Raw genomic sequence first — 25975 nt, 5'->3', positions numbered from 1 at the left:
CTAACTGAAAGTTAATAAACTTTTCAGTAGTAACTTTTCCAGTTACTAACAAAACAATGTAGCTATTTGTATACTTTAAAACCTCAAGTGAAGAGCTGTGAACCCCAAAACACAAATGGGGGCCATAAATCCTGCCCCAGGGTCAATCTGAGGCCATCAGTGGAACCAACATTTTGCGGTGCTTTTAAGGACGATCTAGAATAACTGAAGCTTAAGTCAATATGACAAACTTTAAGGGTTCCTTCGTCCACCTGCGACTTTTGAGTTTTGGGTGATTGCTTATAAGCCAACTGCAATTGGGTTTTAGTTTATTGAGCTTACTCTATTTTTTTCTGCTTCATTGCTTTCTTATTCTTATATTTTTAGATTCTATGTTCTGTATTGTGATTATAAGTATATAATATATATACACACACATAATAACCTCACGTAGTGGGAAGCAATAAAGTGCACTGTGATCCCTTTTATAAGGACTTTTTCCCAATCACTTTTCTTTTTCTAACCCTTAACACACTCCCCACACACTCCCAGTGCTTTTCTTTCTCTTAACTTCTTATGTTGGACATTTGGCTCACTAATTTAGCAGTCTTTTATTTTCCCAACACAAACTTTTACTGCCATACATTTCAAATATAATTTCTTTGTAGCTCATAAACTTTGGAAGATAGTACTGATGTTCTAATCATCATTTAGTTCTGACATTAAATTTACATTTTTTATCTTGGAATTATTAAGAAGCACTATCTTAAATATATCAGGCACATATAGTTTTCAAAGACTTTTGTTTTTATAAATTTCTGATTGGATAGCTGTCTGGTGAGAAAACATAGTAAGTAGATATTTCTTGAGATATATTGAAATGAATTGAGATGTGTATATAGTTAACTTTTATCATTTTTCCTTGACTATAAAATATATTCAGTATTGGTTCGTCCATTCAATATAGGCCAAAATCTGTTTACTGTGCAATTTATATTTTAATATTTGGTCTTTTAGATTATTGAGTGTCAAATCTCCAACTCAGCAATGCGTTTACCCATTTTTCTCTAGTTATACAGAGCTTTTATGCATATTTTGAAATTTTGGATAGGTAATGATTTCAATGTTTTTTAACATTTTTTGTTTTTATTTTTGGTGGCAATACACCCAATGATGCTCAAGGCTTACTCCTCGCTGGACACTCAGAAATTACTCCTGGTGGTGCTTGGGAGAAAGAGGAAGCATATTATATGCTAAAGATCAAAAACAGATTGGCCATGTGCAAGACAAACCTATAGTACTATTGTTCTGGCCCCTGGATAAGTGTTTTAAACTCATGTTTCTCATGAATTTTCTCTTCTGTAGAAAAGATTATATAGTATCTACTTTATAAGAGTTGTAATGATAAAAATACAATCTATACTTAATGAAAATGATAACATTGTCATAACTAAATAATTGGTATTTTTTTAAATCCTACATAAATGTTGGTTTCAAATTCAAAATTCAGATCTGGTTAGATTTGAATTGGGGGTTTGTTATTGGGCCACACCCCAAAATGCTTGGGATTACTGGCTCTAGAGTGCCATGTAGCCTGGAGGACAAGCACCCTGTTACCTACTGTGCTTACTATCTCTCCAACCCTGATAAATGTGAATTTTCGACAGGCAAGTATAATTTATTTTAATGTAGGAAATTTTAATTTGGTAATTTAAGTTTTTTATTCTCATAGTATTTTTTCATGATTTTTTTAAATTTGAGAATTTTAATGCTGCTCAAAATCTGAGTGGCCCCAAATTATAAAATAACTTTAAAAAGGTTTTATGGAAGAAAATATACCATATACAGGCATAATATCACTAAATGATTATGTCTAAGACTTAAAACAGCAAAGTCATGATGAAAATTATATTAAGATAATTAAACTCAGTAATAACTAATTTTGTACCAGCAAAGATAGTGATGGAAATTTCCCAGGATTCCATCAAGGTCCAGAGAAATGATACAAAAGCTAGCTAAGGTGCTTGCCTTGCCCATGGCCAATCACTGTTTGATCCCCGTCCCCAAGTTATGCAAGGAATTAACTCTGAGTATAGACAGAATTATTAGTTAATCCTGAACACTACCAGGTATGGCCCCAAATTCAAAATTTTTAATAAACAAAACTCTCAGAAGCACAAGGCCCAAAAACAAAACAAAGGAGGATTTCATCTACAGCTCTTAATATATTGTCTTAAAAATATACCATTTTCTTATAATTAGTGTATTTAAGTTTCAGTGAGAGTACTTCTAAAGGCTTGGGATATTTTAGTGTATGTCAGTTATTTAGCAAAGGTTAATTCATTTAAGGGTTATCTACTGTAAAAGATGAGTTATAGGTAATAGTATTCTAATGATACTAAAATATGCGTGTTTTGAGAAAATAATATATGCTAAACAACCCCCATTCAAAACTTTAATAAAACAAGGTATAGAACTTTAGTGCCATGCATACATGCACATGTGTGAATTTATACACATACTTTATGCATTTTGCAAGAGAAAAATACACTATATAGGATTACAATATACTCCAGAGATCTAGAAGCATAGGATATATACATTATGAGTGCAAACTCAATAAATTAGATAAAATTTTATTACTCAGAAATGTGGAATCAGTTTACAAATGATACAGCAATGGTAGCATAAGCAGCAGGAACTCCATACTTAATGTGTCTAATAAATAAAGCTTAGTGATTCATTAAGTATCAAGATACCATCCAGTAGCTAAACTTTTCACACTCAATAGATCTTTAAATGATACCTTTCAGATAAACCAAATATTCTAGGTAGTTGAATTTCCTGTTGACATCACAGGAATTACCTTGGAAAATTAATGGTTTCACTGACTACAAAAGTCATGCAGATCCAAAATATAATGCAGTCTCCACAAATAATGGAAAATGTTAGTCTACCATTTTGCTATCAATTTGGCTGCTCTTTATATCTTCTAATTTTATTTAATAATGTGGCTACTTATTGTAATTTTATATTAAATGGTTTAGTAAAATACTTAGATTGTTGCATAAAATTAAATATCCTCACCATTGTTTATTTTAGCAATCAGACTTGCAATTGGGTTTTAGAAGTAGTCAAAGATCATTGCTATCATATAGTGTAAAGGCTGAAGGAAATTAATAGAAAGATGAATTCGTCCATTGTATCTAAACACATGAAAACTAAGCTATGAATCAAGAGATAAGCACAGATTCCAGTTGTTTATTCAGTGTATGTGTCCCTAGCACTCACACATTTGTTTTGTGATCTTTGATAGGATTAGCTTCATTTGGGTTTTTGCATTAAGGCAAAAGACAAACATTTTCTTTATCTTGGTTTTAATTAGTTCAAATTTACCTAAGTGTAAACAAGGCTTATTTCTTAAAATGTTAATATAGATATTAGGACTTCTAATGAATCTGTGCAGTGTTTATATATTAAAGTTAAAAATACAAATCCTGAGCAATAATAAAAATAAGAACAGTTTGATTAAAGAATAAATTTCCTTCATTGTTAAACCTGATCAACTGTAAAATCCAACTATGGGATATAGTCAGTAAGACTGAAATTCAAACTTCTGATGTCCATGACACTTCAGAATATTCTGAATAGAAATAAAACACTAAGTAGATAATACACAACAGTAAAAAGCATCAGAAATCGATGCACCTGGATTTTGTTAAATATAACAAAGGTCACTTAGTTTATGGAAAAGTCTAGCTGGGACAGTGTATTGCATTGAATAGCTCATCAGAAAGGCAAAACTGGATTACTTTTTGGATAGGCACAAACTTTTCCTTTCTCTAAAACATTCAAAGACATAAAAGACACATTAGAAATATAATATGAACCCTATTTTCTTGAAAACAGAGTTCTGGCCTCTATAGAAACTAAAGTAAGCCACTTGAACTTTTAGTTATAGCTTCCTTTCATGAAGTAGAATTTCCTAGCCAGCAAAGCAGTATTGTGACAAAAATATTTTTACACCAGTGAAGGCATTATGTAAGGTTTTGCAACATGAGTCAACTGAAACCAAACTCTAAGAATTTTCTAGTTCATATGGTGAAAGTGCATAAGAGCGGGAAACTGCCAGCACAGCAAGGTTCCTCTCACAGTATGAAGGCCTGTCCACACAGGAATGGACAGGTGAAAGTCAGCACAGTGAACTTATGGCAGGAATTTCTGACACGGGGCACAGCCCTGTGTGCTTCCTCTATATGCCATTCCCTTTATTGACACTGTCTCTCCTCTTCTTCATCTGCTTCTTCAATGACCTGAATCTCATCTGCTTGAGGTAGGGAAGAATTCTCCACCTGTAGTTTATTTTCATCAGCTTTGCACTTTTCTTCTTCTTCTATGATTTCCTTCCATATCTTGTGATTTTCACTGAGGTGGTGCATTAATTGACAGAATATTCGTCGTCGGCCTTTTCTTCTTTGTGGTTCTGTGAAGTTTAAAACAAATAATTGCTAATCCTAGAAGTTTGATTCAGTCACTTATAATAAAAGTTCTGAGTGCATAATATATTTGGGGCACTTTTTTGAGTGTGAGGTTCTAGTTGGATTAACATAAGATAAATCCATGAGCTACTGGAATTTACATTCTAGTGGAGATCCCTAGATAAGCAAATAAAGAAGTCAAGCATGAATATGGTAGATAGTGTTAAATTTTCTGGATAAAAAAAGCAGAAAAACTGGGAATGTGGTTTAGCAGTAGAGCACTTTGCTTGCATATGTGAGGCCCAGAGTTCAATTTCTAGCAACATGCCATATATAAAGACAAGGAAGGTGATTCAAGTAGTGGCTGAAAATGAAGGAATGGGTAGAATGGTATTGAAATTTCATATGGTAAATAATAATGCAAATGTATTAAGGATTTATATATTTCATGTAATTGTAACAATTGACAGATGGTAATGACATAAAAAGACTTCACTCTGTTAATGCTGAATATGACAAGGTAAGAGGATACTTTATATATTGTCCTGTATAACATGTATATATAGCATAGTTGGGGGTAGGAATTAGTTACATATAAAATTCAAGTTTTACTTTTAAAATATTGATTTCATTACATCTACAAAGATGACACATTTGAATTCATATTCATTTTATACTCATTGCTTTGTATAGAGAAATTACTGCTTTGTACACAGAAATATCCTTATAATTTGGTAGCAAATTCATAATGCTAAGAAAACTCTTAGGGATATATGTTTTCAGCCTCTCCCAACTATTTTGTTTGCCAAGGCTATGTGAACATTAGATTAGTAGGGATGGAATGAGATAGAGCTTCACATATGTTCAGATGTACTGACGAACATGTAATACGTTTACAGTTAGCCTACTAAAGCCATCTCCCTAAGATGACTGCTTAAGCTAACAATGCTTGTCTAACAAAATTTTTGCTTAGCAACTAGCATCACAGAATAGTTACTGAAACCATTAAATCTGAACATTTAAATGAAAATTGGCTCAATATATCACTACTGAATCTACTTTATAAACAAAGGTTCAAGCCCTTTAAATTAAATGGGCATTTGCAAGTCGGTCACATTAAATAAGTATAATATCCTTGTAATCTTACTAGAATTTAGATTATCTTCTATCTCATCATCATCTGTGTCTAATTCACCGTCTTCTTCACAGAAACCTCCAGTATCCTCTTCCTCTTCTGCTTCTATCCATTGACCCGGTAGTAAACCAGCAGCATCATAGGAGTTACACAGGGGCCCCACTATGTGTGTGATAAAAGATTCTTGCAGTTTAGCCAGTTGAGGAGAAGAACGATCCATGAAGGGGCTGATAGGCAGACCAAGATTTGCTTCTTCATCTCCCTAATCATTTAAAAAAGAAAAATACATACTTTATTGCTAAAAGAAAATTTTTGTTATCTTTTGGTGCAGAGACCTGTTTCTCTTATGACTGAGCTAAATACATCCCCAAGTCCTAAACATTTCTATTTAAAGAACCAGTGGGGGGGCTGGAGAGATAGCATGAAGATAAGGCATTTTCCTTGCATCAAAAGGACAGTGGTTCAAATCCCGGCATCCCGTATGGTCCAGTGAGCCTGCCAGGAGCGATTTCTGAACGTAGAGCCAGGAGTAGGAGTAACCCCTGAGTGCTGCCAGGTATGACCCAAAAACCAAAACAAAACAACAACAACAACAACAACATAAAGAACCACTGGACTTTGCTGCTAATAGTTTTAGACTTTTCTGTAAGTACTTTCTTCATCAAAATTTATAAATTTTATAAATGAACCCTATACTGTGTCATCAAGTTGAAAGGATTTTTTTGTAATATTGTAGAAATACTAGAGCAGCATTTATTCTCTTCTCACCCAACAACCAGTATGTTGATGCTCAGTTAACAAGAAAAATAACATAATTTAAAATAATTATCAGAATATTTGCTAACAACCTACCAAGTCTACTATTTAAAAATATAGTTTATTTGGCCTGTGGGATAGTGCCATAAGGGAAATATTGTTGTGTTTTAGTTATACCTCAAATATACAGTTATAATTTGCAAAACTTCAAATCCCGTCCCCTTGTTGGTCATACTAGAATCATTTAATAATTAGTCTAAGGCAGAAATGGAGCTACTGTCTACTATAGTTGTGGTGAGTATTCTAGTCCCTATTGATACTAAAAACTCTATCTCAGCCATAGATTCTTGATAGCACTAATTGAAAAAATTGGTATTCCCTTCCAACATTGTTTTTCTAAAAATATAAAGTAATATTAGAGAAGAATGCAGTACAGTACTGATCAGTTCCCAAATAGTATTGTTCCCAGTGTCAGAAGGAGCAGGAGATGGAATTTTTCACAATGCACAAGCTTGCAGTGTCTGACTGTGATGGATGAGTCACCATAGCCCAGAGGAAGCAAGAAACTTATAAGACATTGGCTTTTTTTTTCCTAAAAGTAAGAAAAATATTCTAAAAGGAAGAAATCTACTTTCAAAAGAAGATCAAATAGTTGGTTTTATTCAAAGGACTCTAATTTTATAGAGTTTTGGTATAAAAATGCGTGATTTCTGAACAGAGTTAGGAATAGCTCCAACCACTGCTGGGTGTGACACTCTCCAATGAGGATGGGGATATTACAGTCTATAAGTTAAATATTTTTAAAGCAAGATAGTTTTAATTCATAAAAATGTCAGGGAAGAGAAAGGAAGAAGTGTATGTTTGAGAGAGAACACAATCTTCTCCAGAGTAAAAACAGATAAAAAAGAATTAGACAGTTACATGAGATATCTTCAAGGGAGAACACAGGCTTAAAGAACAAGCCTAAATTAAATTTTTTCTAATTATTACCTCAAATTATATACAATTTAGTTCAACTATAATAATAATAGTAAAATATCTTGGAATATTTGTATAATTATAATATTTTGATATTTTTAGATTATATAGTGTTTTTAGAGTTTATGATTACACTATTTGGTATTTTGTAAGTTAAACAAGAGAATATGTATTAATTTAGGGGGATGTTTATCAGAGTTGGCTGAAAGATATATTTGATTAGAAAGACATAACTCATGGTTAAAAAATTCCAGTCTTAAAGGCCTCACTTGCTAGATATCTTGATCTTTATTGAGCACAAGATTATCTACACAATACAATTTCAAAGTCAAGTCGATCAAGTCAATGTATTTGATTTCTTTTTGAAATAATAAAGTTGTAGGCATGTGGATAGAGAAAGCAATATATGTCTATATTATTGGAAGCCTCAAAATTGAACAAAAGGTAACATGACATTCTCAAAGTGGTAGCATTATTCTATAGTCAAGATTTAAAATCACGAGAGGGGCCAGAGTGGTGGCGTGAGATGTAATTTATCTGCTAGCCTAGGATGGACTGTGGCCTGGCATCCCATTTGGTCCCCAAGCCAGGAGCGATTTCTGAGTGCATAGCCAGGAGTAACCCCTGAGCATTACTGGGTATGGCCCAGAAACCAAAAATAAATAAATAAATAAAATTATGAGAAAGGAATATAGATCTCGATTTTTAGAATCTTTGAAAATTATAAACTATAATGTCCCCATTTATAATTCAAGTTCCCATTTGTTTGGTTTTTGGGCCACACCCAGTGGTGCTCTGGGTTTACTGGATCTGTGCTCAGGGATCACTCTTGGTGCTACTCAAAGGAACATATTATACAGTGCAGGGATCAAACTAGGGTCAGCTGAGTTCAAAACAAGTGCTGTACCCACTGTAGGATCTCTCTGGCTGCTAGTCTTTCTAAGTTCTTATTTTGTGACATGGCTTTTATTACTCAGCTGAAGTCTCAAAGGTAATCTTCCTATGGCAGCATTCAAAATGAGTTGATAGTCTTTAACTATAATATCAGTATACCCTGAATCAGCTAAAAACTGTTCAATCCAGAAATTATTACACTAGGTTAAAGGCTAGCAGGATTGAAAGAGATTCAAACTCAAGCATCTTCTTTCCACTTCAGAAAAATGATACAAGCTATTAAAAAAAAATTAGGTGTGTGCAAGCAGCCTTGCTCAGGCTTACCACTGGCCCTGCACTCAGAGATCACTACTGAGAGGTGCTCAGGGCACCATATGGGGTACATGCCGGGCTAGTGTCCCACCCATTCTGACACGAAAGGTACTTTTTTTTTTTTTAGCAGCAAAGGCAAAAAGAGCTCAGAACATACTAAGATCAGGGAAAATCAAACTTATTCTAAATAATTCTATTGACCTAAGCCACTGAGATTTCAAGCATTAAAGATTTAGTTATTTAAATCCCACCAACCTCCTATTTCAGCTTACCTGCTCATAAAATTCATTGACAATGCCTTCTGTCCATTTCAAATGCAAATCCCGAACTTTTGCAGGGCCATTTATATCTGCCAGTTTGATGCACACCTGGCAGACCAAGAGGCGGTCATTTTCATTATTCCATTCTATACCATTACTATTTACATCATTGGCCTATTTGGAAAAACAAAGTTGTTTTAGGTTCTGGGAGAAAATCAATATTGTTACTATTTTTTTTAATCAAATTATTTCCTGCCCAAATACAGGAAGAACTTTTAGTGAACATGCCTTAATCATTTGTACCAGAACATTGAGTTCTAAAGGCAAAATTTCCCTTTGAGGGATCATTGTAATTTTGTTTCAGTGCAAGCAGAGTCCTGTAAAAACATGACAAACCATTTCAAGTACAGCAAGTAGTGCAGTTGCCTCAACACAGACAACCAGATTTTGATCCCTGGTATCCCTTATGGTCCTCCCAACCCCCACCAGGAATGACTCCTGAGTCAGAGCCAAGACTAACCCTTGAGCTGTGCTGGGTGTGGCCCCAAAACTAAATATATATGTATGTATATATATATATATTTATATATACTTTAGATATTTTATATACATATATTTGCTTCAATTCTTGCTATCACTGTAGACAATTTTGTGTATTTTATATATGATAATATATATGTGCAAAAATCAATAATTGGGCCAGAGTGATAGCACAGCAGATAGAACCTTTGCCTTGCATGTTGCCAACCTGGGTTCCATCCCTGGCAACCTATATGGTTCCAGGAGCCTGCCAGGAATGTTTGCCGAGTACATAGGTAGGAGTAACCCCTGAGTACCACAGGCTGTGACCCAAAAAGAAAAACAAAAAATCAATAACACATTAGAATTGTAACTATTTCTACCTCTGAAAAAGAACATTTAAGAATCAGAAGGTTAAGTTATTTCTAGCTGCTAAAAGGGAACTTAATATAGCTAATAACACAAATTTTAAGTTTCTGTCTTTAAATCCTGACTCAGAATGATTTCCTAACTCATTGTAACCCTAAAAGTACTTCAGTATTCTTTTTGTTTTGGAGGATGCCTGGCTCTGTGCTCAGGGGCCATACCTGGCAATGAGCACAGAAGTATATTTGGTACCAGGATCTACATGTTAGGCAGGCACTTTAACCTTTGTACTCTAAGAGCAGTGACTTCACATAGTGGGGAATCCAAGTTAGAAATTGTTAAATGAGCACATTATTCCTGAATGAGAGTGCACAGTATGTGATCTTTTAAACAGTTAAAGCAACATTTCAAAGAAATGTATCACACGTATGGGAAATTAGGTACAATTATTTTCATTGAAACACATTTTTTTAAAAAAATTTATTTTAAGTCGTTGTGATTTACAAAGTTATTCATAGTTCCGTTTCAGACATACAGTGTTTCAGGAACAACCCCACCACCAGTGTTAACCTCCCTCCACCAATTTTCTCAGAGTCCATCCCATGCTACCAAACCTTACCCCCCAGTGTGCAGCCATAACAGGCCTGTTTTTTATTTTGATTGTTAAAGATTGGGCCTCATGTTTTCATTGTTGTTGACTCTGGCTTCAATATTTAGCTCTGTACTTTCTTAATTAACACCACCAATGCACCTAAGACCTCTTGGCCTTTGTCCACATCCTAGAAACATCATTTTTTATTTATTTTATTGGGCCAAACCCAGCAATGCTCAGGGTTACTCATGAAGGGTACAGGGGGGAACCTTTTGGGATGCTGGGGGATCGAACTGAACTGGCCAAAAAACTGACTCTCAAGCCCAAGAAACATATCCTTACGTTTTTACAATATCTTCCTTGGCATTGTACATATTTTTGTTGGATCTGTTCCCAGAGGCATTTTTTAAGTGATGTAAAAAGTTTTATATAAAGAAATGTGATGTGTGGGGAGAGGGAGGGAGGGAGGCAGAGACAGGGATAGGTGGAAAGAAAACATGGGCATGGGCTTCTGGAGTTGGGGTGGGAGTGTGAGGGCAAAGCCTCTGAAAGGCTTTTGACAGACATATAATTGCACTGTGAAGGAGATCACAACATGACTATGTGCCAGAAAGCAAATGTAGCAATAATAATTTAGGATCGGAGTCGGAGAGATAGCATGGAAGTAAGGCGTTTGCCTTTCACACAGAAGGTCATTGGTTCTAATCCCAGCATCCCATATGGTCCCCCGAGCCTGCCAGGGGCGATTTCTGAGCATAGAGCCAGGAGTGGCCCCTGAGCGCTGCCAGGTATGACCCAAACCCCCCCAATAAATAAATAAATAAAATGATAATTTAGGATGTTACCATAATTTAAAATGATTCTGCTTTCAGATTGAGATGTATATTGTTTTACCATATAGTATGACTTTGGGTGTTATTAACATTATAAATGTCTTTTATCAATAATGCTTAAAGTACTGATTTCCTATTTTGAAACTAGGTATTAATTGATACAACAAACCTTGGCATTGAACTCAGCAAGGAAATCAAAGTGCTTTTTAAGATCTGTGGCCAGGATTGCTTCAATAACTAAAAATCGAAAGCGCTTGAATTCCACATGATCAAGATTAAGAAGGAAGTTGTATTCTGGACGAGAAAGATACAGATTCCAAGCTGATGCAGCATGATGATTTTCCAAAACCGATCTGTCGTTGTACAGAACTGCCTAAAAATAAGAAAAACAATACAGGCAACTCAGTTATTTGTTTAGTAGCTACTACTTAGACATTCAGCAAGGTATTTTAATACCTTTAGTATTTAGTATATGAGTAAATTGAAGTGCTAATGGGATAAGTTACATCTTTGTAGAGTACACAGAGTGTAAGTGAAAGGATAACTAATTGCTAAAGTTATTCTTCTTTACAGACACCCTGCTGGTTGGGACCACACCCCAATTCAGGGGCTGTTCCTGGCTCTGGATAAGAAATGACCCATAGTGCTGCTCAGAGATCTGCCCAGTGCCTAGGATTAAACTGAGGCCAGCTGCAATGCAAGGCTATCTATCTCTTAAAACCATATTTCTGGAATCAGTACTGGAACTAACTGAATAGAGGAAATAGGAATGCTGTCCTGGGAGGAGTGGGGGTAGAGACACGGCCTTTACTCTAATTCTGTCAGTGGTTAGGAATAAGCAAAGTATCAAATGTAAAAGCACCCTCTGATTTTAGTGACCGATATTGATCCTCTCATGTTTCTTCTTTATTCTATTGGAAGACCCCAAGCTATTGTCTCAACAGACTCAAGGATATAGATTTTATTTTACTTTATTTGTAGGGAAGACATTCTTTGCTTCATGTTCAGGGGCTACACCTAGCAGTACCAAGGAAACCATATTAGATCCCAGATAGCAAACCACAGTTTAGGGGCTGGAAAGATAGCATAGAGGTAGGGTGTTTGCCTTGCATGCAGAAGGATGGTGATTCGAATCCTGGCATCCCATATGGGATGCCCCTGAGCCTGCCAGGAGCGATTTTTGAACATAGAGCCAGGAGTAATCCCTGAGCGCTAGCAGGTGTGACCCAAAAACCAAACCAAAACAAAAACAGTCTAAGGCAGTGCTTTATCCTGTATACAATTTCTCCAGCCCTCTGGAATACAGATTTTAAGAGTCAGTAGATAAAGGGTCCAGAGCAGTGGTGTGTAAGCAGTAAGGCATCTGCCTTGTGTGCGCTAGCCTAGGATGGACCGCGGTTTGATCCCCAGGCGTCCCACATGGTCCCCCAAGCCAGGAGTGATTTCTGACCACATAGCCAGGAGTAATTCCTGAGCATCACCAGGTGTGGCCAAAAAAACCCAAAAAAAGTCAGTAGATAAAGGGCCATGGAGATGGCTTAAGAATTGCGTGTATGTCCAGGGTTCAATCTACAATACCTCATTGGCATTATCAGCAATAATGCAATCATACTTAGGGTGGTCCCCAAATTTTAAAAGTTTACTAGGTTATAGAGTTTTAAGACTTTTCCTCCTGAAAATTAATCCATTTGAAAAACATAAGGTTGGACATAAAAAATAAAATTCTGGGGCTGGAGCAGTGGCACAGTGGTAGGGCATTTGCATTGCAAACCCAAAACAAATAATTTTTTCAGTCCCGATTTTCTTTTTTGATAGGAAAAGACATAAAAAATAGAATGTGATCACTGAAGAGATAAATCTCATGGGAGGTTAATAGGTTTACCTATTGTGAATATTAGCTAGTTTAAATTTCAGCATAGTTACTTATTTCCCTTTGGTTTTCTGAAGCAATAATATGACATAAACTAGTGAACCCTATAAAAACTGGGAACTCCACAGTGTGTTTATCAGTAATTAATAAAAATATATATGTATATAGACATATATATATATACATATTTACTTGTACTTAAGAATGTGTATATATAATTATAGTATGGGAAGTCATTCACCATGAAGTCAGTCAAGTCAAATTTATTTATATCACATGTAATCTCAAAAAGCCATTCGTATCTGGAGAGGTAGTACAGCAGGAAATGACATTAATGCATATCTTATGGATAAAGGATCACAACAACAAAAGTAGTAAGTATTCCATTTTGGTCATAAAAGAACCTTGATAGAAGAGTAATCTTACATCAAGTTACTCTTTTTAATTTGAGAAAATGCAAAAATGTAAAAACTTGAGAATTTCTTAAAATGGTAAATTGCTGTATATTTTTTGGATGAAAGGTAATTTTTTGTAATTACTACTATTATTTTGGTTTGGGTCTACAGCTAATGGTGCTCAGCAAGCTCAGGAACGTATTCCTGGCTCTGTGCTTCAGTATCACTCATGTTGGTCTTGGGGAACTATATGGTGCCAGGAATAGAACTTGGGTTGGCCACATTCAAGGCAAGCACCCTACCCACTATTGTTTCAGTCCATGTAATTCTTTAGCACACATGCCAATACCATTTGCTACTGTCCAATTAATTACATGAAATGGCCTTGTCATTCTAGTAAAGAAAGGCTTATAAGGGGACAATACAAAATCTAAGATTTCAAAGCCATGTTATACAATTCCTAAATAGTAGTTTCTTACCTGAGGGGCATTTGTAGCCACCAAGAATGCATTTGTCCGACCTGGGTGATCATAATCATGCATAGCAGCTGCCACATATAGAGCCATCAATTCCAGTGCAGGAATGTTTGAAGATAGGCAACCATAACTCTCATCTGGAATACAGCAGCTTCTTGAAGAAATGTAAGTATTTCTCCCAGGGTTAATTCTACCATCAGATTCTGAGTAATGAACAAAATAAACAAGTATTACACATAACTACCCACTAAATGAAGGAGGTGACTCCCCATAGGTAATATCATTTAATTTGTTGTTGTGGTGGTTGTTTTGATCATCTCATTTGTTGAGCTACCCAAGAGAGACATGGACAGCAGTTTCTGTTTCCAATATACATGTGAATCAAGAGGACTGTTGAACACGAACACACCTAATGTGTATTAAGTATGAGCCAGAATTGCTGATGTCACAGGATATGAAAGGATACATGTTAACTCAGGTTAGTAATATTTTTAATCTGATTTTTCAAACTTAAAAGGGCTAGATGTAAAGTCAATAGGGAAAACACAGTCTAGAAAAGGTTCTTCTCAATTTATTTAGTCTGTTGTTCCCTTTTATGTCAACAACAACAACAACAAAAAAAAAAAACAGAAAAAGCACCTCCCAAAAAGTCTGCTCCCACCCACCCCACCCCATTTCGCCATCATCATTCTAGCACCAGGTTGCAGATATTGTCATTACAGGAAATATAAATTTTCATAAAAACTGCAAAAGAGATGTAGGAATCTATATTAACAAACTGAACTTCTCAAATCTTAGAAAAGCAATTTTTCATTTATACCAGACTACAAGTGAAAGCCTTTTTTTACTACCAGATTCTTAAAACATTTCAGAAAGAAAAACTGTAGAAAACTAAGAAATGTGAAAAGTTGAGTCAATATAATTATAATATATAATATATATAATATATATATTAATTAATTAATATAATTATACTCTAGTTAGAAATGGTATTTTAACTATTTTTGTATTGCACTATCTTCATTTTGATGGCTTTAACCAATCACTGCATTATTGCTAAAGGATCTTAAGTATAAGAAGTTATCAATAAACTATTTGGAAAGGTAGCAAACAAAAGTAAAAGGCATTACAGAGATACAAAATCTACAGATTGTGTTCACTCAGGAAACATGTTGATAATGTGCTGGCTTGTTAAATTCCAAAACTGATAAAATTTTAGTACAAATTTAATATATTTGCCATCACAGAAACTTGAATTAAAATCACTGTTTTCTGCCAGCTTAGCTGGAAATGACCCGTGCCCCCTGATCATTTCTTGAGAGACCCTACCCAAAAGCTATAAAAACCTATTTAAACATTCAAAGTTCTAGCAGGGCTTTAGTCATCAACAGTTTAGGGGCCACACCTGACATTGTTCAGGGCTTACTCCAGGCTCTGCAATGAGGGATCTCCTAGTGGGGTTCTGGATACCCTATGAAGTGCCAGGGACTGAACCTGGGCCAGCCATGTATAAGAAAAGCACCTTACTACTATCTTCTAACATAATGAATTTTCAATGTACTATAATACATGTATTCTGGATTCCCCTTAGAATTTAAAGAAGAAACTTTATCATTTATCTCTGTCTAAGCTCTAAAAATGCCAAAATAGGGGCCAGAACGATAGCAGAGTGGTAGGGCTTTTGCCTTGCATGCATCCAACCCAGACGGACCTCGGTTTGATTCTTGGTATTATATATGACCCCCTGTGCCTGTCAGGAGCCATTTCTGAGCAAAGAGTCAGGTGTGACCCAACCCCCCCAAATGCCAAAAGACAACTTTTAAACTCAGTCATTACTTAGATGTTATATATAAGGACCTTAAACATTTAATACGAAATAAGTTCAAAAGAGTGACTAAGATGATTAGACAACTATTGTCAATCCCATTTATTTGGTGATTTTTTTTGCATGTAAGATCTAATACCTTAGATCCTACTTAAATGCATGTATATATTGATAGGGACATGAATATATAATATCTAAGGTTTTTTTATATGTGTTCATATATACCTAAGTTATTTGCCAATATAAATTAGAAAATTATTTTGGATTTGAGTTTAATCATCAGTATTAAAGGAATAAGAAATGGGATCATTGCGTTTAAAGGTGGATTACAATGGAATAGAATTAAAAATCTAGAGACATCCTCATATGTATGCTAAATTAACCTTTGGTAAAGGGTTTAAAAGTATGAACTGGAGCAAGGAAAGCCTATTTACCAAGTGTTGACGGGAAAACTCAGCTACATGTAGAAGAATGAACTTAAACCCCTTTCTAATACTTTTTAATACCAAATACAAAAGCCATTTATATGGTATGAGTTAAAGGCCTTGATAACAGATCTGAATTAATAAGTTACATAGAAAATAAATAGGTAGAACTGTACATGACATTGAAGTTAAAGGCATCTTTAAGAACGCAACACCTGGCCAGAGAGACAGCATGGAGGCAAGCCATTTATCTTGCATGCCGAAGGATGGATACATAGGTACCTCATATATTGCTCAAGACTCATCTGTTAAAGGGCTGATATCCAGGATATATAATAAGCACTCGTAGAACTTTATAAGAAAAAAAATCCTATTAAAAAAATAGGGAGAACTGAAACTTTCTCAAAGAAGAAATATAAATGGCCAAAGGACATGTGAAAAAAAATTCTCTACCATTAATCTTCAGGGAAATTAAATCAAAATAACCATAAACCTTACACCAGAGAGACTGGTACATGTCAAAATTAGCAACAATAAGCAGTATTGGCATGAATGTAGGGGAAAAACAGACATATCAGAATACAAAGGTACTTCATATTGCTCAAGACTCATCTGATAAAAGGCTGATATCCAGGGTATATAATAAGCACTGGTAGAACTTTATAAGGAAAAAAAATCCTATGCAAAAAATAGGGAGAACTGAAACTTTCTCAAAGAAGAAATATACATGGCCAAAGGACATGTGAAAAAAATTCTCTATATCATTAATCTTCAGGTAAATTAAATCAAAACAGCAATAACACCTTACACCAGAGAGACTGGCAAGTCAAAAATAGCAACAATAAGCAGTATTGGCATGAATGTAGGGGAAAAATAGACTGTCATTAATTGCTGGTGGACATGTTGACTGGTTCAATCCTTTTTTGGAAAACAATATGGACATTCTTCCAGAAACTTGAAATTGAGCTTCTATATAACTCAGCAACTTACTCCTTGGAATCTACCTCAAAAACCCCAAAACGTGATGAAAAGGGAAAAAAAAAGACATCTGCAGTCTTAGCACTAGTTAAAATAGGAAAATAACACACTTTTCCAAGTACAAATAACTGGATAAAGAAACTATGGTACATATACACAGTAGAATACTACTTGGCATAAGAAAAGTAAAGTAGTTATTTGCTACGAGTTGGAGGGTTCTGAGTGAATAGAGGGAGGATAGATATGTGAGGCATAAAGGAACACTTGGGCCCAAGGGCAATAGAAACAAACTGTATGAGAACTAATCTTCAGTAGGAAACTTGAACTTAATAGGTGATGGGTCTAGACCAGGGAAGGGAACCATATCACAATGGTGAAGGGAAGTGGTCACTGGAGAAGAACGTAGTGCTGAAGGAAGTAAAGTGTACCTAATAAGCCCCAGTATTGTAAACCATTGTCTAAAGGGAAGGAAAAAAAAACAAAAGAATCTGTCTGCCAATATAGATAGGCTGGGGAGATGAAAGGGAATCTAGGGGCATTAGTGAAGTGGACACTGATGAAGGGATTGTGGTGTTGGAACATTGTATGCCTGAAACTCAACCATGAGTAACTTAATAACTGCAATTCATGGTGGTTCAAATAAAAATTAAAAGGATTAGCATTGTTATAGTCAAGTGTAGCAGTGAATTTATAATAGGGGTTTTAAGCAATCAATTAACATAAGGAGAAATTCAGGAAGGGAGTTTCGGTGGACCATATTATGCAAAGCAACGTTTTTGACATAAGTGATTTAGGGTCACACTTTGTTTTTTTTTAATACGTTTTATTTTACATCATATTAAATTATTTTGGGATCCATCTAAACCCTAAAATTGCCATTTCTTTTGCTATTGAAAAAATTGACACATAACATTGAGTATATTTAAAATGAGCAACATTGATTTGATACATTTATGTACTGCAATATTTCTACTTTTTTGTTAGCTAATCCATGATTTTGTGTGTGTGTGTGTGTGTGTGTGTGTGTGCTGGTAGAAACTATGAGGATCTGGTCTCAGAAATTTTGAAGTTTACAGTTTTGTATTATCAACTATAAAAACTATTTTGTAGCTATCTAGGGCTAACAAAATCTAAGCCTGTTCCTTAAATTACTATAGTCAATTTATCTCACCACCTGTATTCTGATAGTAATTTTTCTCTGTGATTTAAAAAATTCGCTTTTTTTTTTTTAGATTTTTATAAGATACTTATTGTATTCTTTTTTTTTCTTTTTATTTAAACACCTTGATAACATACATAATTGTGTTTGGGTTTCAGTCAGTAAAGAACACCACCCATCACCAGTGCAACATTCCCATCACCAATGTCCCAAGTCTCCCTCCTCCCCACCTGACCCCCGCCTGTACTCTAAACAGGCTCTCCATTTCCCTCATACATTCTCATTATTAGGACAGATCAAAATGTAATTATTTCTCTAACTAAACTCATCACTCTTTGTGGTGAGCTTCCTGAGGTGAGCTGGAACTTCCAGTTCTTTTCTCTTTTGTGTCTGAAAATTATTATTGCAAGAATGTCTTTCATTTTTCTTAAAACCCATAGATGAGTGAGACAATTCTGCGTTTCTCTCTCTCTGACATATTTCACTCAGCATAATAGATTCCGTGTACATCCATGTATAGGAAAATTTCATGACTCATCTCTCCTGACAGCTGCATAATATTCCATTGTGTATATGTACCACAGTTTCTCAACAAAATCCTGGCAAATAGGATTCAATGCCTCATTAAGAAGATTATTCACTATGATCAAGGTTTCATCCCAGGAATGCAAGGATGGTTTAACATCCGTAAATCTATCAACATAATACACAACATCAATAACAAGAAAAATAAAAACCACATGATCATATCAATAGATGCAGAGAAAGCATTTGATAAGGTCCAACACCCATTCTTGATCAAAACTCTCAGCAAGATGGGAATGGAAGGAACCTTTCTCAATATAGTTAAGGCCATCTACCACAAGCCAGTGGCAAATATCCTCAAAGGAGAAAAACTAAAAGCCTTCCCTCTAAATTCTGGCACAAGACAAGGCTGTCCTCTCTCACCACTCCTATTCAACATAGCACTGGGAGTACTTGCTATAGCGATTAGGCAAGAAAAAGATATCAAGGGAATCCAGGTAGGAAAGGAAGAAGTCAAGCTCTCACTGTTTGCAGATGACATGACTCTACTTAGAAAACCCTAAAGACTCTACCAAAAAGCTTCTAGAAACAATAGACTCATATAGCAAGGTGGCAGGCTACAAAATTAACACACAAAAATCAATGGCCTTTCTATACAATAGTAATAAGGATGAAATGGACATTAAGAAAACAACCCCATTCACAATAGTGCCACACAAACTCAAATATCTTGGAATCAACTTGACGAAAAATGTGAAGGACCTATACAAAGAAAACTATGAAACTCTGCTCTAAGAAATGAGAGGACACACGGAAATGGAAACACATACCCTGCTCATGGATTGGCAGGATTAGCATCATCAAAATGGCAATACTCCCCAAGGCATTATACAGATTTAATGCTATCCCTCTAAAGATACCCATGACATTCTTCAAAGAAGTGGATCAGGCACTTTTGAAATTCATTTGGAACAATAAACACCCTAGAATAGCTAAAGCAATCATTGGGAAAAAGAATATGGGAGGAATTACTTTCCCCAACTTTAAACTGTACTACAAAGCAATAGTTATCAAAACAGCATGGTATTGGAATAAGGACAGGTCCTCAGATCAGTGGAATAGGCTTGAATACTCAGAAAATGTTCCCCAGACATACAATCACCTAATTTTTGATAAAGGAGCAGGAAATCCTAAATGGAACAGGGAAAGCCTCTTCAACAAGTGGTGTTGGCACAACTGGATAGTCACTTGCAAAAAATTGAACTTAGACCCCCAGCTAACATCATGTACGAAGGTAAAATCCAAACGTATTAAAAACCTCTATATCAGACCCAAAACCATAAGATATATAGAACAACACATAGGCAAAACACTCCAGGACATTACAGGCATATTCAAGGAGGAAACTGCACTCTCCAAACAAGTGAAAGCAGAGATTAACAGATGGGAATATATTAAACTGAGAAGCTTCTGCACCTCAAAGAAAATAGTGCCCAGAATACAAGAGGCACCCACAGAGTGGGAGAAACTATTCACCCAATACCCATCAGATAAGGGGCTAATCTCCAAAATATACAAGGCACTGACAGAACTTTACAAGAAAAAAAAAATCTAATCCCATCAAAAAATGGGGAGAAGAAATGAACAATTTGACAAAGAAGAAATACAAATGGCCAAAAGACACATGAAAAAATGCTCCACATCACTAATCATCAGGGAGATGCAAATCAAAACAAAGATGAGATACCACCTCACACCACAGACAATAGCACACATCACAAAGAATGAGAATAAACAGTGTTGGGTGGGGATGTAGAGAGAAAGGAACTCTTATCCACTGCTGGTGGGAATGCCATCTAGTTCAACCCTTATGGAAAGCGATATGGAGATTCCTCCAAAAACTGGAAATCGAGCTCCCATGCGATCCAGCTATACCACTCCTAGGAATATACCCGAGGAACACAAAAATACAATACAAAAACCCCTTCCTTACACCTATATTCATGGCAGCACTATTTACCATAGCAAGACTCTGGAAACAACCAAGATGCCCTTCAACAGACGAATGGCTAAAAATTGGCTCTTCTAAATTCAAATACAGTATGAATATTCTAGTGTTTTTATATAAGTAATATTGTTTTATCTATTAGTGCCCATAGGGTCTATCTACTTTAGCACAAGCAAAAGCTCTCCATCTTTATCATGACTGAATAATATTCTAATATGTATATTCTACCACATATAAGAATTTTTATTCATTCCAGCAATGAACACTTGAATTTTTATATCTTGATTGTTGTGAATGATTTGGTAATAATCTCTTCAATATCTTTTTATTTATTTATTTTTGGTTTGGGGTCAGACTCGGCAGCTCTCAAGAGTTACTCTTGATTCTGTGCTCAGGAATCATTCCTGGCACGCTGAGAAGATATGGGATGTTGGGAATTAAACTGGGTTTGCTGCATGCAAGGCAAAAGCCCTACCCACTGTGCTATTGCTCTGGCCTAACTATTTATTTGTCTCAGAGACAGAATTACTGAATCACAAAAGTAGTTCAATTTTATTTTTTGAGAACCTTTCACACTACTATAAATAGTGGGTGAATCAGCTTATACTTTTACCAATAGCACACAAGGATTCCCTATGTACTTCCTCACCTAATATTTATCTTGCCTTCTTGATGGTAGCAATTGTATGTGTGTCTTACTAGCAGTGATATGTCACTATGATTGTTTTGCATTTCCATGATTAGTGATATTGTCAAGAATCTTTTTGTATAAGTAATTTTAAAATAATATTTTGTATGCCTATTGGCCCTTTGGGGGTCATTGGAAAAACATATCTATATTAAGGTCTTCTGCCTTTGCTCTTTTTTTTTTTTTTTTTTTTAGGCCATACCTGGGCAAACTCCAGGGATTCAGTGAGCAGTGTTCAGGGGACCATGTGGTGCTGGGGATCAAATCCAAATTTCTGGCTTGCAAAGAATATATTCTAAATATTGGAGCTATCTTTGACTTCCTTTGCTCACTTCTAAAAGAAAATTTTCCTTGATGTTATTGGGATATAAGAATTGTTTCTGGGGGTCAGCGAGGTGACGCTAGAGGTAAGTTGACTGCCTTGCTAGTGCTAGCCAAGGATGGACCGCAGTTCGATCCCCCAGCATCCCATATGGTCCCCCAAGTCAGGGGCAGTTTCTGAGTGCTTAGCCAGGAGTAACCCCTGAGCATCAAACGGGTGTGGCCCGAAAAAAACAAACAAAAAAAAAGTTTCTGAATTTTGGGTCTTAGTCCCTTATCTCATGAAAAGTTTGTAAATAAGTTTAGTAGTTTGCCATTTTAAAATGGTTTATTTGTTGTTGCAAAGCAAAGTTAAAAGCTTTTTTCCAGTTGATGTCATATCATTTTTTTTTGCCTTTGTTACTTTTTTTTCCATTGTTTTTATTTAAACAGCATGGCTATAAGGTTGTTCATAATATATTTTTATTTTTCACAGATAAAGTTTCTCGTGATTGAGTTAGTCATATAATGTACAACCTTCACCAGTGCACATTTCCCGCCACCAGTGCCCCCAGTTTTGCTCTCACCCTCCCTGATACCCTCTTCTCCTCCTCACCCTGGCCCCTGGGGCAGGCTTTTTACTTCTCTCCTTTTTTGACTCTGATTTGCACTACTGTTAATGAATGGGGTTCTATGCATGTCACTTTATCCCCTTTCAGCACCCAATTCTTGTTCACAGTGATCAGTTCCAATTTTCTTCTCTTTGATTATTTGTATATAAAAAAGCCATGGATTTTTGTGTGTTACTTTTGTAGACTGCTACTTTACTATATGAATCGATTGTTTCTAGAAGCTTTTTGGTAGAACCTTTAGGATTTTCTAAATATAGTATCACGTCATCTGCAAATAGTGAGCTTGACTTCTTCCTTTCCTATTTGGATACCCTTGATATCTTTTTCTTGTCTGATTGTTATGTCAAGTACTTCCAGTATTATGTTGAATAAAAGTGAGATGGCGCAACCTTGTCTTGTGCCAGATCTTAGTGGAAACATCTAATTTTAGATCTCTAGTTTCTCCCCATGAAGTATAATAACTTTCATGCTACCTTTGTTTCTTGTGCTTTCAGTATCATACACAGTTTTAATAGAGTCTCAATGTAATCAGAGTAAGAAAGCACATTTCATATATCTTGTAGTCTTTGCTTCCACCATAATTTGCTATTTAAATTTGTTCTCCTAAAGTTTAATCTTCTACAGTTAGGTGATTCCTTAATACTGTGTATGAGAATTCTTAGCACCACTATATGAACTCAGGGTGAAGTGAAGAAAAATGTTATTGTCTGAGGGAATGTTTTAGATCATCAGGACCAGTGAGGTAAACATTTTTTAATAAGAACATTACATTGTCAGAAAGAAATAAGAAACACTAGCAGCTAAATGAAAGGGGATAGTTGTGAAATAGGAGCTAAATATTTAGCTAAAATGTGTAAGACAAGTTGTGGAACACAAAGAACTTGTAAATAATAAACTTTATTAGAGACTTCCAGATAAAATCATTAATGACAGAGCTTGGTTATTAACATCTATAGTAAAATGTGAATGAAAAAGATATGGAGAGAGCTGAAAAGCAACATCAAATCCTGGAAAATTCTGTCCACTCTACAGAAGATAGCAAAAATGGAGAAATTGCTAGTAGGTAGAGCCATCAAAGTTGTCTTTGGGCCATTCTTTGCTAATTAATTGCTTGGAAGAAAGAAAAGATGAGAATCAGAAAGATAGTATTGAGGAAGGGACCATAGATCATGGTGATTTGTAGAAGCCGGAGGTAGCCAGCATATGTGTTGTCTTCATTAGAGAATCTTAAGAAGGAAAAAAATCCTTGGTTTTAGTCTAGTTGAACCTATTTCAGACTTAATCTCCAGGCATGCTAAGTTTATATTGCTTTAAGCCATTGTTTACGATAATTTATTTCAATAGCAATAAAAAATATATTTTGATACCTAAAGTAGAGTATTGCTCTAAATATTCTTTAAAGTAGCTTTGAAGTTGGCTGCTAATGACTAGACTCTTTTAAAGGACATTATAGAAATCAGTAAAAGATAGTAACCAATAAGTTCAGTAAGTCTAATGAGCCTCAAACAGAATTAATTTTTAAAACTCACCGAAGAATATCATTAAAATATGTAAGAAGGAAATTTATTTCTTGCAGGAGAGAAATAATTGGCTACCATTTTAGTAAAAACTTTATATGAAAATGATAGAATGCCATTCTCAAATATTCTGAGTGAAGTGTGGAAATATCTGTAGGCCTTTTACAAACAAAAGTAATGAAGAAATGGTTTTGGAAATTACAGAAATATGAAAAGGATCATTAAAACCAGTGACAGTTAAATCCATCAAATAATGGGATTACTTTAGAATCATCTACCAATGTGAAACAGTTGCAGAGTCTGACTTCTACACCTATTAGTTGGTAATAATTATTTTTCATAAGACAAAAATATTTTTATTCAATTTTGATGAGTGTCTTGATGAACTTCTGTTACCTCCTCACAATTCTTGAGTGTGCTGTGCCAGTCATCCTGAAAATTCATTTACATATATTTGAAGATACGTGAAGACATCTATCTCTAAGACTCAGAGAGCATTTGAGAAGACTGTCAAGTGTAATGTAATAATGAAACAGAAAAATATCAGGGAACAAAGAGGTTAAAATGAAGTGTTTCAAGCATCTAATTCAGTCTTAAAATCAGAATGAAAATAGAAAATACAGAATAACATAGGATCTATAAAACAAAGTAATGAGCTAATTTCATCCAAAGAACACAATTCCAAGTACATAGAGTATTTCAAACATAAAATTTAACAAAACAACTATTTAGAATAACCATTAGAATTAGACTACTAGTGAGGTTACATATAAATCATGATTACCAGAGATGTAGAATTGAGATCAATTCTATTTTATCTAAACAATATGATAATATTTAAGACATTTGTAACTAACAGAAAACTCCATAGATATGTTATCTTCTGGAGCATTTTATCCCTCTTAAAAGCAAGAGGAGAATATGAATGTTACAATTCATTTGTATTAATACATTTATGATAATTAAATAGAAATATTGGCATGTTAACAAAGGTTTTATAATATTAAATAACCTCTAAAAGGTGTTGCAAAGCGGATTAATAGGCCAGATACATGTTTTGCATGTGGATACCCATGTTTAATAGCAGCACTGCCAATAGTGACTTCTAGGCTCCATCCCTGGAGCAGCCCTTGAACATCACTGGCCCCATCAAGTTAAATAAAGTATTACTCACTTCTTAGTGAGACATATATATTTAAATTGACATGAATTAAAATGAAAAACCGGAATTAAAACATGAATTACATTTTAAAATTTAAAGTAGAAAAAGACAGTCACTAGTACAATATTTAGTCAAGTGACTGCATCAGAAAATGAATAGGGTACAGAAGGAAATACAATGGACCTGGGAGTATTGAATCTTAACCAGCCCCTAAAATAGTATAATTCCTAATTTCCAAATCACAATATGCACAAACTTCTGCAGTACAGTACTCTATAGGTACCAAATTTTATTTCATGAAAAATATAGGAATAATAAAATGACAGAGGTATTCTAATCAAAAAATTAAATAAACATTGGTAGAAGGAAATACCTGTTTCATTTTCTTTTCCATGATCACTGTGCACCTGCTGTAAGCCAGGAATTGGCCGAGTTGTTAGATACCAAACTGCATGAAGAACATCTGTGGCATGTATACGATTGTGATCTAAAGTCATCAAAATATTTTATAAAAATGATCATCTGTTTTTTTAACGTAAGACATTTAAAAGTACATTAATTTTCTACTGCTATATATATTCTCAAATAAGATTCATAGTTAGGATAATTTCCCCCACATATATGTTTCATCTTTTAAAAAGTCTCTTGACATATTAGAAGTTCTTTTAAAACTTTTACTTGTACTATGAAAACACTAAAAGGATTCAAGGAAAAAAAAAAAAAAACAGAATAAATGAGGTTAATTGTAAGGCATTGGACTACTTGAGGTTGCTTTTCATGGCTTTACATTACGTAAGCAGTGACTAGATGGGTGCCGGAGTGAGAGTATAGCGGGTAGGGTGCTTGACTTCTACACAGCCAACCTGGTTCAGTCCTTGAACCCTATAGGGTCCCCCAGACTCTACCAGGAGTG

General features: G+C 35.0%; 1 protein-coding gene across 1 annotated transcript in view; it reads right to left on the bottom strand.

Moving 5' to 3' along the window:
- Positions 1 to 3220: 3220 nt before the first annotated feature.
- The window catches only part of PDE3B (phosphodiesterase 3B), a 136275-nt gene continuing 113520 nt past the window's right edge, over positions 3221 to 25975 (bottom strand). Inside the window, exons 11-16 of the mRNA XM_049780993.1 lie at positions 25436 to 25549; positions 13847 to 14046; positions 11272 to 11475; positions 8805 to 8966; positions 5605 to 5854; positions 3221 to 4462 (exon numbers count right to left, since the gene is read on the bottom strand). Of these exons, the coding sequence (XP_049636950.1) occupies positions 4248 to 4462; positions 5605 to 5854; positions 8805 to 8966; positions 11272 to 11475; positions 13847 to 14046; positions 25436 to 25549 (1145 nt within the window). The 3' untranslated portion in view covers positions 3221 to 4247. The remainder of the gene's footprint in view (positions 4463 to 5604; positions 5855 to 8804; positions 8967 to 11271; positions 11476 to 13846; positions 14047 to 25435; positions 25550 to 25975) is intronic.

The sequence above is a fragment of the Suncus etruscus genome, chromosome 9 (assembly GCF_024139225.1).
Source record: "Suncus etruscus isolate mSunEtr1 chromosome 9, mSunEtr1.pri.cur, whole genome shotgun sequence".
NCBI lineage: Eukaryota > Metazoa > Chordata > Mammalia > Eulipotyphla > Soricidae > Suncus > Suncus etruscus.
This window is presented reverse-complemented; position numbering and strand designations above follow the sequence as displayed.